This window comes from Somniosus microcephalus, chromosome 9, assembly GCF_052327205.1.
Source record: "Somniosus microcephalus isolate GS21.2 chromosome 9, FLI_Smic_1.0, whole genome shotgun sequence".
Lineage (NCBI taxonomy): Eukaryota > Metazoa > Chordata > Chondrichthyes > Squaliformes > Somniosidae > Somniosus > Somniosus microcephalus.
Genome location: NC_140995.1, coordinates 137,637,224 through 137,654,025, shown reverse-complemented (window position 1 = coordinate 137,654,025; position 16,802 = coordinate 137,637,224). Strand labels below are relative to the sequence as shown.

The following is a 16,802-nucleotide window of genomic DNA, read 5'->3' as shown; positions in this document are numbered from 1 at the left end:
GTTATTGATACGCGGACACTGCAGAACCCAACCATCCGCCTCCCCTCAGTTGACAGACAACAATCTTACCCAACCTTCTGATGGTCAATGCTGTTGAACTCAGTACAGGATATCAATGTACAAAGTAATATTTGAATACAAGGTAAACTGACTGAATCTGATATGTAAATATGGGTATTTTTTTCCCTTCTGTCTGGAAAAAATGTACAAAGATGCCAGATAAAAACCAACATCTTGCACGTGTACGATTGAGGTATAAGTAGGCATTTTTGTATAAAGTTTCAATGTTAATACATCAACACAACAGAATTAGCATGATGCAGTTTTGCCACAATTAAAGTACAATAAACAAATTGGTTTCCAATTATTAGGTAACCTTCAATTATCAACTAAAGATATAAGAAAGCAGAGAATTAAGGCCACTCTGCTCACAGGTCAAGTACAATCTGTGCCACTGTGGACTGTACACACGTTTAAATCACTCCAGGAAAGAGTCTGCAAAGTTTCTCCTTACCCCTTACCTCAAAAGGTAAGTCAAGCAAACATTAAAAAAAAACTTGCCTGAATACACAGAAACACGCACACTATTTGCATACCTGACAAGTTGCCTTCCTTTAGTATGCCACTATCACGGTCTCTGGTTTCGCACAGCATTTAATCATCTTGACTTTTACTTATCCTCCTGGCCCTGACCAGATGCTAATCCACTTTCCGAGTAGAGGGTGTAATTTTATTGACCCTCCAAGGGCTGGGTTAGTATCAGTCGCTCCTCACCTGGCGCTCATGCCCTTTCGTTCGCTGTTCCTCTTTCCCGGGCCTGAGTAACCGTAACCATGGAAACCCCACCAGCGTCCCAACACCGGGTTACCGCGCAGCGGCGAAGAAAGTCTGTAAACAAAATCTGCACAACGATTGATTGCGGAAAATTTTTAACCAAGATAACTCGGGAGCAGGGTAGTTTTTTTTTGTTGTTGTTCGCCTCCCTGGATGAGAGCAGGCTGGCAGCGAAACTTCAGGCGGGGCCGCACCGAAACAAAATGGCGGCAGCTTGCAGGCCGCGACCTACAGAGCGCGCGTGCACAGATCGGGGCTCCACCGCGGGGGCGCGTTCGCACACACGCTCCGATTGGCCGTCTCTGCATATGCCCATTGAACGTCAGCAGCACTGCGAGAGAGGTGGATTGAAAGGATTGGTGCTGTGTTTGCAAAAATAACTTGCATTTATATAGCGCCTTTCTAAAATGGGGGGAGGGGCGTAGAGCCAATTCAGGCATTTACAGGCCAATTAGTTTAATCTTTTCTCTTAGGCAGTCCCTCGGAACCGAGGATGAATTGCTTCCACATTAAAAATGAGTTCGCAGGTGACTGATGAGTCCAATGTGGGACCTACAGTCACAGGTGGGGCAGACGGTGGTTAAAGGGCAGGTGGGTGCGGTGATCTCCTTGTGCTGCCAGCGCTTGCCAAGCGCAGTTAGTTTAATATCTGTGGCTCGAATAAACTTGAGTCTCCAACTTTTTTTATATTTGTTCCTGGGATGTGGGTGTCGCTGGTAAGGCCAGCATTTATTGCCCATCCCTAATTGCCCTTGAGAAGGTGGTGGTGAGCCGCCTTATTGAACCACTGCAGTCCATGTGGTGAAGGTACTCCCACAGTGCTGTTAGGTAGGAAGTTCCAAGATTTTGACCCAGTGACGATGAAGGAATGGCAATATACTTCTAAGTCAGGATGGTGTGTGACTTGGAGGTGGTGGTGTTCCCATGCGCTTGCTGCCCTTGTCCTTCTAGGTGGAAGAGGTCGTGGGTTTGGGAGGTGCTGCCGAAGAAGCCTTGGCGAGTTGCTGCAGTGCATCTTGTAGATGGTACACACTGCAGCCACGGTACGCCGGTGGTGGAGGGAGTGAATGATTAAGATGGTGGATGAGGTGCCAATCAAGAAATCCTGGATGGTGTCGAGCTTCTTGACTGTTGTTGAAGCTGCACTCATTCAGGCAAGTGGAGAGTATTCCATCACACTCCTTACTTGTGCCTTGTAGATGGTAGAAAGGCTTTGGGGAGTCAGGAGGTGAGACACTCACCACAGAATACCTAGCCTCTGACCTGCTCTTGTTATGTGGCTGGTCCAGTTAAGTTTCTGGTCAATGGTGACCCCCAGGATGTTGATGGTGGGGGATTCGGCAATGGTAATGCTGTTGAATGTCAAGGGGAGGTGGTTAGACTCTCGCTTGTTGGAGATAGTCATTGCCTGGCATTTCTGTGGTGCAAATGTTACCTGCCACTTATCAGCCCAAGCCTGAACGTCGTCCAGGTCTCGTTGCATGTGGGCATAAACTGCTTCATTATCTGAGGAGTTGTGAATGGCGCTGAACACTGTGCAGTCATCAGCGAACATCCCCATTTCTGACCTTATGTTGGAGGGAAGGTCATTGATGAAGCAGCTGAAGATGGTTGGGCCTAGGACACTGCCCTGAGGAACTCCTGCAGCGATGTCCTGGGACTGTAATGATTGACCTTCAACCACCACAACCATCTTTATTTGTGCTAGGTATGACTCCAGCCAGTGGAGCGTCCCCACCCCCCCGATTCCCATTGACTTCAGTTTTACTAGGGCTCCTTGATGCCACACTCGGTCAAATGCTGCCTTGATCTCGCCTCACCTCTGGAATTCAGCTGCTTTGTCCATGTTTGGACCCAGGCTGTAATGAAGTGGAGAGCCGAGTGGTCTTGGCAGAACCCAAACTGGGCATCAGTGAGCAGGTTATTGGTGAGTAAGTGCCATTTGATAACACTGTCGATGACACCTTCCATAACTTTGCTGATGATTGAGAGTAGACTGATGGGGCGATAATTGGTCGGGTTGGATTTGTCCTGCTTTTTGTGGACAGGACATACCTGGGCAGTTTTCCACATTGTCGGATAGATGCCAGTGTTGTAGCTGTACTGGAACAGCTTGGCTAGAGGCGCGGCTAGTTCTGGAGTACAAGTCTTCAGCACGATAGCCAGAATATTTTCAGTGCCCATAGCCTTTGCTGTATCCAGTGCGCTCAGCCGTTTCTTGATATCACGTGGCGTGAATCGAATTGGTTGAAGACTGGCTTCTGTGATGGTGGGGACCTCAGGAGTAGGCCGATATGGATCATCCACTCAGCCCTTCTGGCTGAAGATGGTTGCAAACGCTTCAGCCTTGTCTTTTGCACTCACGTGCTGGGCTCCACCATCATTTGAGGATGGGAATAATCATGGAGCCTCCTCCTCCCGTTAGTTGTTTAATGGTCCACCACCATTCATGACTGGATGTGGCAGGACTGCAGAGCTTTGATCTGATCCGTTGATTGTGGGATCGCTTAGCCCTGTCTACAGCATGCTGCTTCCGCTTTTTAGCATGCATGTAGTCCTGTGTTGCAGCTTCCCCAGGCTGGCACCTCATTTTTAAGGACGCCTGGTGCTGTTCCTGGCATGCTCTTCTACACTCCTTATTGAACCAGGGTTGGTCCCCTGGCTTGATGGTAATGGTAGAGCGAGGGATATGCGGGCCATGAGGTTACAGATTGTGCTGAAATACAATTTTGCTGCTGCTGATGGCCCACAGCGCCTCATGGATGCCCAGTTTTGAGCTGCTAGATCTGTTCTGAATCTATCCCATTTAGCATGGTGATAGTGCCACACAACATGATGGACAGTGTCCTCAGTGTGAAGACGGGACTCCGTCTCCACAATGATAGTATTGGTAGCAGTGACCACCGCACTGTCATGGACAGATGCATCTGTGAGAGTTAGATTGGTGAGGGCGAGGTCAAGTAGGTTTTTCCCTCATGTTGGTTCTCTCACCACCTGTCGCTGTCCCAGACTGGCAGTTATGTTCTTCAGGATTCGGCCAGCTCGGTCAGTAGTGGTGCTACCGAGCCACTCTTTGTGATGGACATTGAAGTCCCCCACCCAGAGTACATTCTGTGCCCTTGCTACTCTCAGTGCTTCCAAGTGGTGTTCAACATGGAGGAGTACTGATTCATCAGCTGAAGGAGGGCGGTAGGGGGTAATCCTTGCTTATGCTTGACCTGAAGCCATGAGACTTAATGGGGCCCGGAGTCAATGTTGAGGACTCCCAGGGCCACTCCTTCCCGACTGTATACCACTGTGCTGCCACCCCGGTGGGGCAGGGAATAGCCAGGGATGGTGACAGAGGAGTTTGGGACATTGGCTGAAAGGTATGATTCTGTGAGTATGACCGTCTGGTTTCATTCTTATTATTGTGTTTTGTTACAACTGAGTGGCTTGCTAGGCCATTTCAGAGGGCAGTTAAGAGTCAACCACATTGTTGTGGGTCTGGAGTCACATACAGGCCAGACCAGGTAAGGACGGCAGATTTTCTTCCCTAAAGGACATTAGTGAACCAGATGGGTTTTTACAACAATCTGATAGTTTCATGGTCACCATTACTGATACTAGCTTTTTATTCCAGATTTATTTAATTAACTGAATTTAAATTCCCCAGTTGCCATGGTGGGATGAAATTACCACACACCTGGATAAAGAGAAAATAGTTAGAAGCAGCCAGCAGGGATTTCAAAAGGGTCGATTGTGGTTGCCAAACCTTATAGAATTCTTTTGAGGAGAGAATAGATATGGTGGTTGGGGGAAATGCAGTGAATGGACTTTAGGAAAGCCTTCAACAAGGTACCACGTGGGAGAGAAGATTAAGGGGTACGGAGTTAAAAACTGGTTCGGGAGAAAACAAAGAGTAGGAGTTAAGAGCAGCTTTTCAGAGTGATTGGAAGCTGTCAGTGGTGTCCCATGGGGTTCAGTTTTGGGGCTACGTCTATTTACTGTATACATAAATGATTTGGATATAGGCCTAGAGGGAGTTGTGTCAAAATTTGCAGACAATACAAAATAGCAGGTATAGTTGATTATTTAGAAGGCCAAAGGATTCTGCAAAGGAATATTGATGATAGGTTTGCTCCAGTGGAAGACCAGGCAAATCAGGAGGGGGAGGGGGAGGGGGTGACAAGTTCACAGGACATTAAAGGCAGCTCCTCGGGTTGATAAGGCTATTTAAAAATAACTAATGGTATTCTGTGTTTTATCATTAGTATAGAATATAAAAGCTGTTGGTAAAAGCTCCATAACATCGCCTGTCTCTGCCCTTGTCTCAGCTCATCAGCTGCTGAAACCCTCATCCATGCCTTTGTTACCTCTAGACTTGACTATTCCAACGCACTCCTGGCTGGTCTCCCACATTCTACCCTATGAAAACTTGAAGTGATCCAAAACTCGGCTGCCCATATCCTAACTCGCACCAAGTCCCATTCACCCGTAAGAGCATAAGAAATAGGAGCAGGAGTAGGCCATTTGGCCCTTCGAGCCTACTCCGCCATTCAATAAGATCATGGCTGAGCTTCGACCTCATCTCCACTTTCTTGCAGTATCCCCAGATCCCTTGATTCCCTTAATATTCAAAAATCTATCGATCTCTGTCTTGAATATAAACGACTGAGCCTCCACAGCCCTCTGGGGTGGAGAATTCCAAAGATTCACCACCTGAGTGAAGAAATTTCTCCTCATCTCAGTCCTAAATGGCCGACCCCTTGTTCTGAGACTGTGACCCCTGGTTCTAGACTCCCCAGCCAGGGGAAACATCCTCCTTGCATCTACCCTGTCAAGCCCTGTTAAGAATTTTGTATGTTTCACTGAGATCACCTCTCATTCCTCTAAACTCAAAAGAATACAGGCCTAGTCTTCTTAATCTTTCCTCATAAGACAATCCCCCCCCCCCCCATCCCAGGAACCAGTCTGGTGAACCTTCATTGCACTCCCTCTATGGCAAGTATATCCTTCCTCAGGTAAAGAGACCAAAACTGTACATAATACTCCAGGTGTGGTCTCACCAGGGCCCTATATAATTGCAGTAAGATGTCTTTACTCTTATACTCAAATCCTCTTGTAATAAAGGCCAATATACCATTTCCTTTCCCAATTGCTTGCTGTACCTGCATGTTAACTTTCAGTGATTCATGTACAAGGGCATCCAGGTCCGTCTGAACACCAACATTTCCCAATCTCTCACCATTTAAAAAATACTCTGCTTTTCTATTTTCCCTACCAAAATGAACAACTTCACATTTCTCCACATTATATTCCATTTGCCATGTTCTTGCCCACTCACTTAGCCTGTCTAAATCCCCTTGAAGCCTCCTTGCATCCTCCCCAAACCTTACATTCCCACCAATCACCCCTGTGCTCGCTGACCTACATTGGCTCCTGGTTAAGCAACACCTCGATTTCAAAATTCTCATCCTTGTTTTCAAATCCCTCCATGGTCTTGCCCCTCCCTATCTCTGTAATCTCCTTCAGCCCCACAACACCCCCTCCCCCGAGATATCTGCCCTCCTCTAATTCTGCCCTCTTGAGCATCCCTGATTATAATCGCTCAACCATTGGTGGCCGTGCCTTCTGTTGCCTAGGCCCTAAGCTCTGGAATTCCCTGCCTAAACTGAAGAGATCGCAAAATCTCTGTTTGAAGAATGGACTCAGTCGAGAATATTTTTGTGGACTTTATGGGCTGATGGTGTTTTCCCTGTGGTGGGATCACCCTGTACAAATGCGTGGGGGACTGGTTTGTTAAAACTCCAGAGAATGCATGGCAGTTGGCTGTGACAAAAGAACTGTCAGTCATCCGGAATGTATGGGTTCGCCCGACAGCCCTGGGAAAAGAAAGGGGGCCATTGAACTTGAACTTATTATAAAGCCACTCTAATATGCAAAAGCACTTCTCACCTCCATCTCAGAAGAGAAGCAGAACAATGCACCCACTGGCCTCAGCCAGACAAAAAGGAGCCAGTTTTTTTCCCAACACAAAGACCGAAAGATATGTCCCAGACTTAGGGCCATTAATCCAATCACGGAATACTCATGGGTCCGAGGATGACCCATCACTGATTAAGCACCGGAGTGCTTAGAAACAAAAGGATTTTAAAGATTGGTGGGAAAGATAGGGGTAGCCAGACTCCTATAAAAGATAGATTCTTTTCCACCATTCTCTCTCTCTCTCGCTCCCGCTCCAACAAGATCGACCTAACAAGAAGTACCAGAGAAGCCGCCGAGCGGAGCAATCGAAACTGACCGCGTGTGGGGGTAAGCATAGTCTCTCAGAAGTGAAGTTTTTGGGCTATTCCGAGGGTGGGAGCTTCGTTTGGTTCAGCCAGGCGAAGGGGCTTATGCGACTGGGTAATTCGTTGGTAGGGGTGGAATTAGAGTCCACCATAGCAACAAAGGAATTACTGCTTGTTATAGTCCCCAGTTTTGTATGGTATGTATGTTTGTAACCTGGATTTTATTCTCCGCAGAGTCAGTGATTTCGTTTAGTAGTGCATGTTTTAGCCAGTGTATGTTAGACCAAATAAATATAAGTTTGATTTTTCACCGAAGCATTCCTGTCCGTGACTTATTTCATTTACACTCTGAATAATAATTCCCAGGTATAGAACTTTTGTAAGGCGGGGGCGATTCGAACCGTCCGTCTAGCAATTGGGCTGGGATCAAAAACCGCTTACATCTCTTGGCAACCAGCGGCAGAACCTGGGTTAAAGGAGTGTAGATCAGTCATGGACAGCGCTTCTGGCAAAAGATCCCAAATGGAGGAAAGGATTTTTTCATATGTGTTTAAGAAGGTTAACGTCACTAAGAAGTGGGTGCTAGGCTTGTTGCGTGCTGAGCGTCCAGTGGACGCAGCAGCAGAATGGACAGAGGGCAAGGAGCATAGGCACAGCATTGAAAAGGCGATATGGCTCGTCTGTCTACAAAGACAAGTGCAACTGCTAGATAAGCAGGTTGCTAAGTTAGAGGCAGAGCTCAGGGAGTCCAAGGCACAGTCAGACGCAAGGGCTGTAGTAGGGAGTAGGTTATGCATGGAGCTAAGGGATGAGAAGCAGGGAAGAATAAGCCAGGAGGAAACTTTCCATAACCATAAGGAGTTCTTGCAATGCCAGGTAACTGAGGTAAAGGGGAACGAGAGGCTGGTTAGGGAGGAGAACGCTCGCTTGTCGAGTGAGGTAAAGGTGCCGGGAGAGCAGTTGAAGGATATTCAGGTGGCATACAGAGCCGCCAGCACTGGAGGGTTTGATATGGGTAATCATAGTCCTTGCCAGGAGCAGATCCGGAATTTGACCGATGCTCTATCTAAGGCCAAAGGGATGGTCTGCTTGGTAGCTCTGGGAGTGGCCCGGGTAGATGAGGAAGAGCAGGAGGGAGATAAGGAGGACTGTAAGGTAGAGGAGGATGCTCGACCACCGCCCGAAGTGTCGGGACCAGGACCCATGTGCCCTGTCCTGCAGCGGAAATACGGTGCGCCCGTAGGCGGTCAAGAGCAAGGAGCACTGCAGAGTGACTTCGTGGTCCCGTATACAACCCCCCAGCTGCAGGCAATGGTCTCTAACCTGACCAAACTGACCAGCACAGGGGACTCATCTGTCCATTTTACGGATGTGGAGCAGGTGGGGGGGATCAATAATTGTAACGAAGCTGAGACAGCCAAATTACTTTTATTTTCCCTGGATAGTACCTCTCAGCGGGTAGCAAGAGGGGGCAGGATACGTTAGAGGGGATAAAGGATGACATCCTAGAGGCTATGGGCCTCAATGATGGAAGTCCCTTCTCCCGAGTGGAAAGGACACTGCAGTCAGCTGGGGAGGCACCACAGGCTTTCGCGGACAGGCATTGGCCCGTCTACCGGTGTGCCTGTGCGGGGGTGCCCGACCGGGTGCAGCTGCAGGGGGAGCCTAGGGCTCATTGGCTGAGGACCCTGGTGGCGAACAGCTTGCCCAGGATCAAGGCCAAAGCAGAGGGGTGGTTCGATTTCAGGGATTCCCAGACCACAGAAGAGAGTGTGATCCAGCAGTTAACTCTCTCTTTTAAGAATGGTAGGGGTGAGGATGACAAACCAAAGGGCAGAGTACACGAGTTAAAGCCTAGTAGAGGCAACGTTAGAAGAGAGTGGCACCAGGAAGGAAGTAGCTCAGAGAAGAAGCAGGGTTGTTATAGGTGCGGGAGTAAAGGTCACTGGAGGAAAGACTGCCCAGTCTCTGACAAAAGGAGCGGGAAAGGGGATCCTCCAGCGCCAGTGCAGAAAGCCGCAGCTGTGGCAGGAAGCAGCACTGATCCGTTCGCAGTATTAGTGGCTGCTCTCCGTGCAGTTTTTCCGGCAGGGCAGGGTAAGGTGAACGCAGCAGCGTACTCCCATCCGCCCCGAATAATCCCGACCCATGACTAAGGGCTTCTCAGCCCGTTTACCTGTGCCCACTAAGTTATGATGCTTGAAAGAGACCGTGCGTGAAGATTGGGGTGGAGAAGGTGCAAGGGACCTATCTGCTGGACACTGGAGCTACAAGCACCATTGTCTATACGGATAACCCGACATCATCACCTCTATCGAGTGGGGTCCCATATAACTCAGGAGGGTTCACCGGGAACGAACAGGCTGGGACTTTCTCCATCCCGCTAGCCATCGATCTGGGTACACTCCATATGGAGTGGAAATGTGTCCTGATGTGGTGGGAGCGGGAGGGAATAGGCATTTTGGGGGCAGACTTCATACTGGCCCACAAGATATTGGTGGATTTCCGGAATCACTGTCTTTGGGGGGCAGTATGCACGGGAAAGGAGAAGGAGGTGGTAGTTATACCAGGGAAGCAAGACAAGGGAACCGTGTGTACGATGAAGCTCAAGGGTAGTTATGACCTTGAACTTTTGGTCACTTCTACCCCGGCAGAGTACATAGCGGATGTGCGAGCCAACCTCGCGGCATTCGCTACACACAAGCATGACTGTGGGAGGGTAATGGGGGTGGAGGTCAGAGTAGAAGGAGACCCCATGGCCTGACCACAGAAACAGTACAACTTCCCCAGAAAGGTAGAGGTGGATTTAGAGACGGCATTGGGATCACTGGTTGAGCAGGGTGTGTTGAGACCCATAGCGACCCATGTGAACTCTCCGATTTGGCCAGTTAGGAAACCGGACAATTCGTGGAGAGCCACTGTGGACTATCGGGTTCTTAACAAGAACATCCCAGCCTGTGCCCCCACCGTCGCAGCCGTAGCCGACCTGATCGGGAGTATCCCAGCATCCGCGAAAACATTCACGGCGCTGGACATTTCGAACAGATTCTGGTCTATCCCTCTCAAAGGGAGGACCAGTATAAGTTCGCATTCACTTTCAAGGGTCAGCAGTACACATGGACCTGCCTTCCCCAAGGGTTTCATAACAGTCCTTCTATTTTCCACCAATGTATGGACAACTGTTTAAAAGGGTTCAGCAGACCACAGCAGCTTGTGCAGTACGTGGACGACCTGCTTTTGTTCTCCAACAAGGGGGAGGAGCATGGCCCACTGCTGGCTGAGCTGCTAAGTCTGTTAAAGGAAGCTGGGTTCAAGGTTAATCCAAAGAAAGCACAGATCAGCCAGCAGGAAGTAAAATTCCTTGGGCTGACCGTGCATGCTGGGGAGAGGGCCATCGATGAGGCGAGGAGGAAGGCGGTACAGGAGCTACCTGCCCCGACCACGGTAATGGGGGTAAGATCCTTCCTGGGACTCCGAGTACTGCAGGGATTTCATAGAGGACTATGACGCTACGACAGCTCCTCTACTCTGGCTCCTCCACAAGGGAGTGGGCTGGGAGTGGGATGAGGACTGCATGGCAGCTTTTAGTCGTCTGAAGGGAGATCTGCAGACTGCACCGGCTTTAGGAGCGATTGATGGGGGAAAGGAGTTCTTTTTGGAGGTAGCTGCCACAGGGGACAGTTTGAGCGCAGTGCTGCTCCAGGAGCGGCATGGCAAGCTGAGGCCTGTGGTATACTCATCAAGAATCCTCACAGATTTAGAGAGGGGGTACTCCAATTGTGAGAGGCACCTGCTTGCCACACATTGGGCCGTGAGGAGATCACAAATCTTCACGGGGGCGTCCCCGGTAACTCTCTTAACCCATCATACGCCCACTCAGATGCTTCAGGATGAGAGGATAAAGGACGGCACGGTGAGCAGTGCACGCATTGCTCGCTGGACTTTATTGCTCGCTCGGATGAATTTGAGTGTGAAAGGCCTCTGTGAGCTCAAGCTCGCCGCAAATTTGAGCTACCCAGGGGTGGCCCACAAATGTTCTGTTGAAGGGGTATGGGACATAGACATAGGGTTTCGGGCTGGGATCCATCCCACGGGCCGCGAGATCTGTGTAGACGGGTACAGTACAGTGGTGGCCGGGGAGCGACTCACTGGATGCGGGATTTTTGACCCAAAGGCAGGCATTGCCAAGGCCATTAAACTCCCGAGCACCATGAGCGCCCAGCACGCTGAACTGTCGACGGTGGTCTATGTGGTTACCTACCCCGAAGAGTTCCCTACACCCTACATGATTTGCTCGGACAGCATGTTCACTTGCAATTCATGTACAGAATATTTAGCCATTTGGTCTCGTCGTGGGTTCACATCTGCAGACGGGAAACCCCTAGCATCCAAGCAATTGTTGCGACAGATTTTAACATCAATAGGAACCCAGGGGGATTTCTATATCCACAAAGTCAAGGCCCATTCTAAGACAGAACCCCGTGCGGAGGGCAATCAGCAGGCCGACATGCTGGCCAAAGAGGGTGCTCGAACGGGCACGTTTTGGGATCCATATGGGTCGAATCTGGTAGCAGCGATCAGAGACAGAGGTGGGACCCAAGGGAGTGCAGGGGTAGCATTGGCCCCGGACCTAAAGATGGTCCAGGCACGGGATCCCGCCCTAAAGACTGTTCTGGAGACGCTGGCTAAGGGAGATAAGGTAGAGGGTCCATATAGAGTGGCAGGTATTATGGTTTTCAGAGGGGAACAGTGGGTAGTTCCACAGCAGCACCGGAGGGAATTCCTTCAGTTGGCCCACGAGGGTCCAGGAACGGGGCACCCCGGGCCGGAGACCACCTGGCAACGGGTGGAACAGGCAGGGTGGTGGCCGCAACTGAGGGAGGACGTCTGCGACTTCTGCGTGGATTGCTTGGTGTGTGCTGCAAACAACACTGACCTCCAGTAAAGGAAGGTATCCATGGGACACACCATGAGAGTGGAGGGACCATGGCAGTCCATACAGGTCGATTATATTGGACCGCTGCCCACCGCTCGGGGGGTTACAAGTACTGCCTGGTCTTGGTAGATGTGTTCTCTAAATGGGCAGAAGCCTTTCCATGCCGATCAGCCACAGCTTTGGGGACCGCAAGGATTCTAGTGAGAGAAGTGTTCTCTAGGTGGGGGCTACCACAGTATGTGGAGTCCGATCAGGGGAGTCACTTCACAGGGGCAGTCATGCAGGAGACTCTGAAGATGCTAGGTGTAGAGGGTAAATGGCATGTCGCACACAACCCGCAGTCATCGGGGATTGTGGAGCGAATGAATAGGACCATCAAGGAAAGGTTACGGAAGGAGACGGGAGACTCGCCTAGAAAATGGGCGGAGGTCTTGCCGTTAGTTCTGATGGGGGTCCGATCCAGCCCGTCTAGAAGCACAGGGTATTCCCCACATGAGCTCGTGACTGGCAGGGTCATGAGAACGCCCAGCCATGTACTGGCCCCGGTTCTCACGAAAGGTCAGTTGAGAGAGGTGAACCGGGACAGGTTTGTTAAGAATTTGCTTGAGCATCTCAGACAGATCCATTGGCAGGCTGCCAGTAACATGGGGAAGTCACATCGTAGAAATTGTTTATTTCTTGAGCCTCAGAGACACCACAAGTGGGAGGTCGGAGATCAAGTAATGGTTAGAAACTTCACCAGGGTAGGGACTTTTGAACCGCTATACATGGGACCATACAGTATCGTGGATAGGGCAAGTCCAATGGTATATGCGGTCAAAATGCCCCGACGCACTAAGTGGTTCCACATCAATCAGTGCAAGCTTTTCAACCCTGGGGAAAGAGCTGATAAGAGGAGGAAACAGCAGGGAGTGGTGAGCTGCGCTACAGGTGTGGGTCTCCAGCCCATAATCTGGGACTGAAGAGCCCACAGAGGGACCAGTCGTTCCGCCTGTGGGAGCAGGAGTGCCAGGATCCCACGGCCGAGGGTGCCGTGGACGCCTCCTTACACACCGGTGAACGAAGGAAGCTGGAGTCGTAAGAGGCCCAGGGTCAAGGATACCTAGTGTGGCCACCCGGAGATGAGTGATGCTGTACATAACTTCTTTCTCTCCTGTCTGTTGCCTTAGCTTGTCTGTATAGTTTGGATTTTAATCGTGTGTAGCTGCGTCTGGAAAGATGAGGCATCACCCAAGGACAACGTTGCATTGTGTGTGTTTTCAGGGAACGCCTAAGAACAAGATGAAGTTAGCCATGGTAGTCCTGATCGTCATGATTGAAGCCAGCACGAGTCACAGGGGCGACACCGAGGAATCAGTTATCTTCGGCTGCCCCGGCAGAGACGGACCGACTGTGACCACAGGAGGTGGCTCGAAGGATGGGGCAAGCGTCTATCTCCACGAGGGAAGATGGCCTGGATGGCTGGGGTCGAATTCCACCCGGTATTCCAGCCATGACGAGTTCACCTATGGTGAAGCATCCATCTCATGCCCGAGAATATGGGTTACCACCTCCCGGGTTAGGGTAACAGAGGGTAAACGGGTGTCCCTTAGCTGTAGGGGACACATTCCACTGGGAAGGTGGTGGTGGCTCAGGAAACTGAGCGCGGATACAGGGGACCAGACAGCTGACTGGGAAAGACTAAGTAATGACACGTACCGGACGATCACAGGTTCTCAGGGAGGAGTGAATGTGTGTTGGGGTAAGTGGTGGGAATCCGAGGAAGGGATTTATGTGTGAATGTGGGGGTCGGAAAAGATCTGCCCAGCGGGTGTGTCGATCACGTTTAGCAGGCGATGGCAGGATGCCGGGGTGGGATCGGAGTGTGGACTCCTGCGTAATCCCAAAACCCCCGAACACCATCAACGCCACAGAGCTCATCTCATACACCAGGAAGCCCCTGCCCAGAGCCCCGACAGTACAGACGACTGTAGATGGGTGTCCCACCACCACCAGGGGTCCAGGGAATGGGTTGGTGTTAATCCCTACTGACAAAAGTATTGTTTCAGAACGTGCACGACGCCGTGGCACCCGTGATCCTGAACCTGACTGAAGTCCATCTGCCTGTGTGGTGTCCAAGGAAGACGGAGAAGCTTTATGAAGCTCTGTTAAAAGTGATGTTTCAGGAATTTTATGAACTGGACTATGGAAATGTAGAGAAAGAACAGCTTTATAATCTGAATGTTGGGGATAGTGTGGGGTCCGGGAGGCAGAGAAGAGGGACCTGGAACAATGTAGCCACAGCGTTCAGTACAGGAACGGATATTTTTAATAGTATGGATGATGCACAACTCCAGATGCAGATCACTGGGTTAAAGAGCCAACTGCGTAATATTCTAGGGGAAGAGAATAGTGATGGGTTCAGAGCTTCATGAGGACCAGGCAATGACCGTTCATTTAAAGGAGGTCATTGCAGAGCTGGAGAGGCACGCAAAAACTGTTAATGATTTGATACGGGAGGACAGGAACGCCTCGGAGCAGGCTGCACAGAATGAGGTGTGTGTGTGTTGTATGGAGCATGGTTGCTGGGCGAGGGCCGCAGTAACCTGGAGGACCTGAGGCAAGGTTATGTCCCTTCATGGTTAAGCAACAAGCATCTCGCCGTGCTGCACCCGTATAGCAATTTGTTGAGCCCGTGCTAGCTTCGTTTAGCCTCTGAAGCCTACCCTGTCCCTGTAGATTGCGGGCGGTCCAACCATACTATGTGGAGCATTTCGGGTACCCTATTCCTTTTCTGCCGGAACACCTCACTGAGTTAATAAAGACCGTTGAGCTCTCCCAGAAACATTTTTACACTTTAGAGCAAAAGACAGTAGAAGTGGGGGAGGAGATCAAGGGGATTGTCTCGCCACCATGGTGGGACATCGGTCTGAGTATAGATTCTGCCCTGGATCCGCATCTGTTCCCATGCATTAGTCATCATACAATTATTGCCTATAAGCTACTTGTTTTACACCAGCTGCAGGCGACGGAGCCAGATGCTCCAAGCGCAGTGGCAAGGGGTGTTAGATCAATCCAGAAAGGTGTAATTCGATTTGTGTTGATGATGGTTTCTCCCTGCCAAAGCTTGTAATATACCAAACTTCTGCAAGCAAGTGTATTGTATTCGGTGTATAGTTTTACACTCTGTATTGCACTGTTGCATTTTTGTGATGTGTTACCACCGGTCAATGCTGTACTGTGTGATGTGCGCGGTGACTTTTTGGTAACGTCCTGTGGATCTTATTAATGTTCTGTATTTTGACTTGAAGTTTGTCGGTGGGAATTGGGACGCAGCTGTTTGAATGTGTTAAGAAGCCATTTTCGCTGATGTTTTGACTCGGTAGAAGGGAACTATGACACGCCTTAAGGGGTACAGTTCTGGGGTTTTAAAATATAAATCAGGGAAACAGCTTCACTTGTGGGAGACTTTGGCCTTTGCTCTCTCGTCAAGTGATGCTTTGTGGAAAGAAAAGCATCAAACGGGGGACTGAAGAGATCGCAAAGTCTCTGTTTGAAGAATGGACTCAGTCAAGAATATTTTTGTGGACTTTATGGGCTGAGAGTGTTTTCCCTGTGGTGGGATCACCCTGTGCAAATACGTGGGGGACTGGTTTGTTAAAACTCCAGAGAACACATGGCAGTTGGCTGTGACAAAAGAACCGTCAGTCATCCGGAATGTATGGGTTCGCCCGACAGCCCTGGGAAAAGAAAGGGGGCCATTGAACTTGAACTTATTATAAAGCCACTCTAATATGCAAAAGCACTTCTCACCTCCATCTCAGAAGAGAAGCAGAACAATGCACCCACTGGCCTCAGCCAGACGAAAAGGAGCCAGTTTTTTTTCCCAACACAAAGACCGAAAGATATGTCCCAGACTTAGGGCCATTAATCCAATCACGGAATACTCATGAGTCTGAGGATGACCCATCACTGATTAAGCACCGGAGTGCTTAGAAACAAAAGGATTTTAAAGATTGGCGGAAAATATAGGGGTAGCCAGACTCCTATAAAAGATAGATTCTTTTCCACCATTCTCTCTCTCCCTCGCTCCCTGCTCCAACAAAATTGACCTAACAAGAAGTACCAGAGAAGCCGCTGAGCGGAGCGATCGAAACTGACCGCGTGTGGGGGTAAGCATAGTCTCTCAGAAGTGAAGTTTTTGGGCTATTCCGAGGGTGGGAGCTTCGTTTGGTTCAGCCAGGCGAAGGGGCTTATGCGACTGGGTAATTCGTTGGTAGGGGTGGAATTAGAGTCCACCATAGCAACAAGGGAATTACTGCTTGTTATAGTCCCCAGTTTTGTACTGTATGTAACCTGGATTTTATTCTCCACAGAGCCAGTGATTTTGTTTAGTAGTGCATGTTTTAGCCAGTGTTAGACCAAATAAATATAAGTTTGATTTTTCACCGAAGCATTCCTGTCCGTGACTTATTTCATTTACACTCTGAATAATAATTCCCGGGTATAGAACTTTCATAAGGCGGGTGCGATTCGAACCGTCCGTCTAGCAATTGGGCTAGGATCAAAAACCACTTACAAAACCTCTCTGCCTCTCTTTCCTCCTTTAAGACGCTCCTTAAAACCTCTCTCTTTGACCAAGCTTTTGGTCACGTGTCCTAATTTCTCCTTATGTGGTTTGGTGTCAAATTGTGTTGTCTTCTAATACTCTGAAGCGCCTTGGGGGACATTTTACTATATCAAAGGTGCTATAAGAATACAATTTGTTGTTGTTGTAGAAC

The 16,802-nt window shown here is 49.6% G+C and overlaps 1 protein-coding gene across 12 annotated transcripts in view; it reads right to left on the bottom strand.

Annotated features, from left to right (window-relative positions):
- tbc1d32 (TBC1 domain family, member 32) overlaps nucleotides 1-1,058 on the bottom strand; it is a 404,895-nt gene extending 403,837 nt beyond the window's left edge. For 4 of the 12 annotated variants that reach the window (XR_015079556.1, XR_015079554.1, XR_015079553.1 and 1 more), the window contains exon 1: nucleotides 775-1,057. Coding sequence is in view for 7 of the 12 variants with exons in the window: in XM_085997304.1 (XP_085853430.1) it covers nucleotides 775-785 (11 nt within the window). In the remaining 5 variants the exon portion in view is untranslated. Of the gene's footprint in view, nucleotides 1-596 lie in introns of all 12 variants that reach the window. The other 8 variants (XM_085997304.1, XM_085997305.1, XM_085997301.1 and 5 more) reach the window with 5 other exon arrangements.
- Between the last annotated feature and the right edge of the window lie 15,744 nt (nucleotides 1,059-16,802).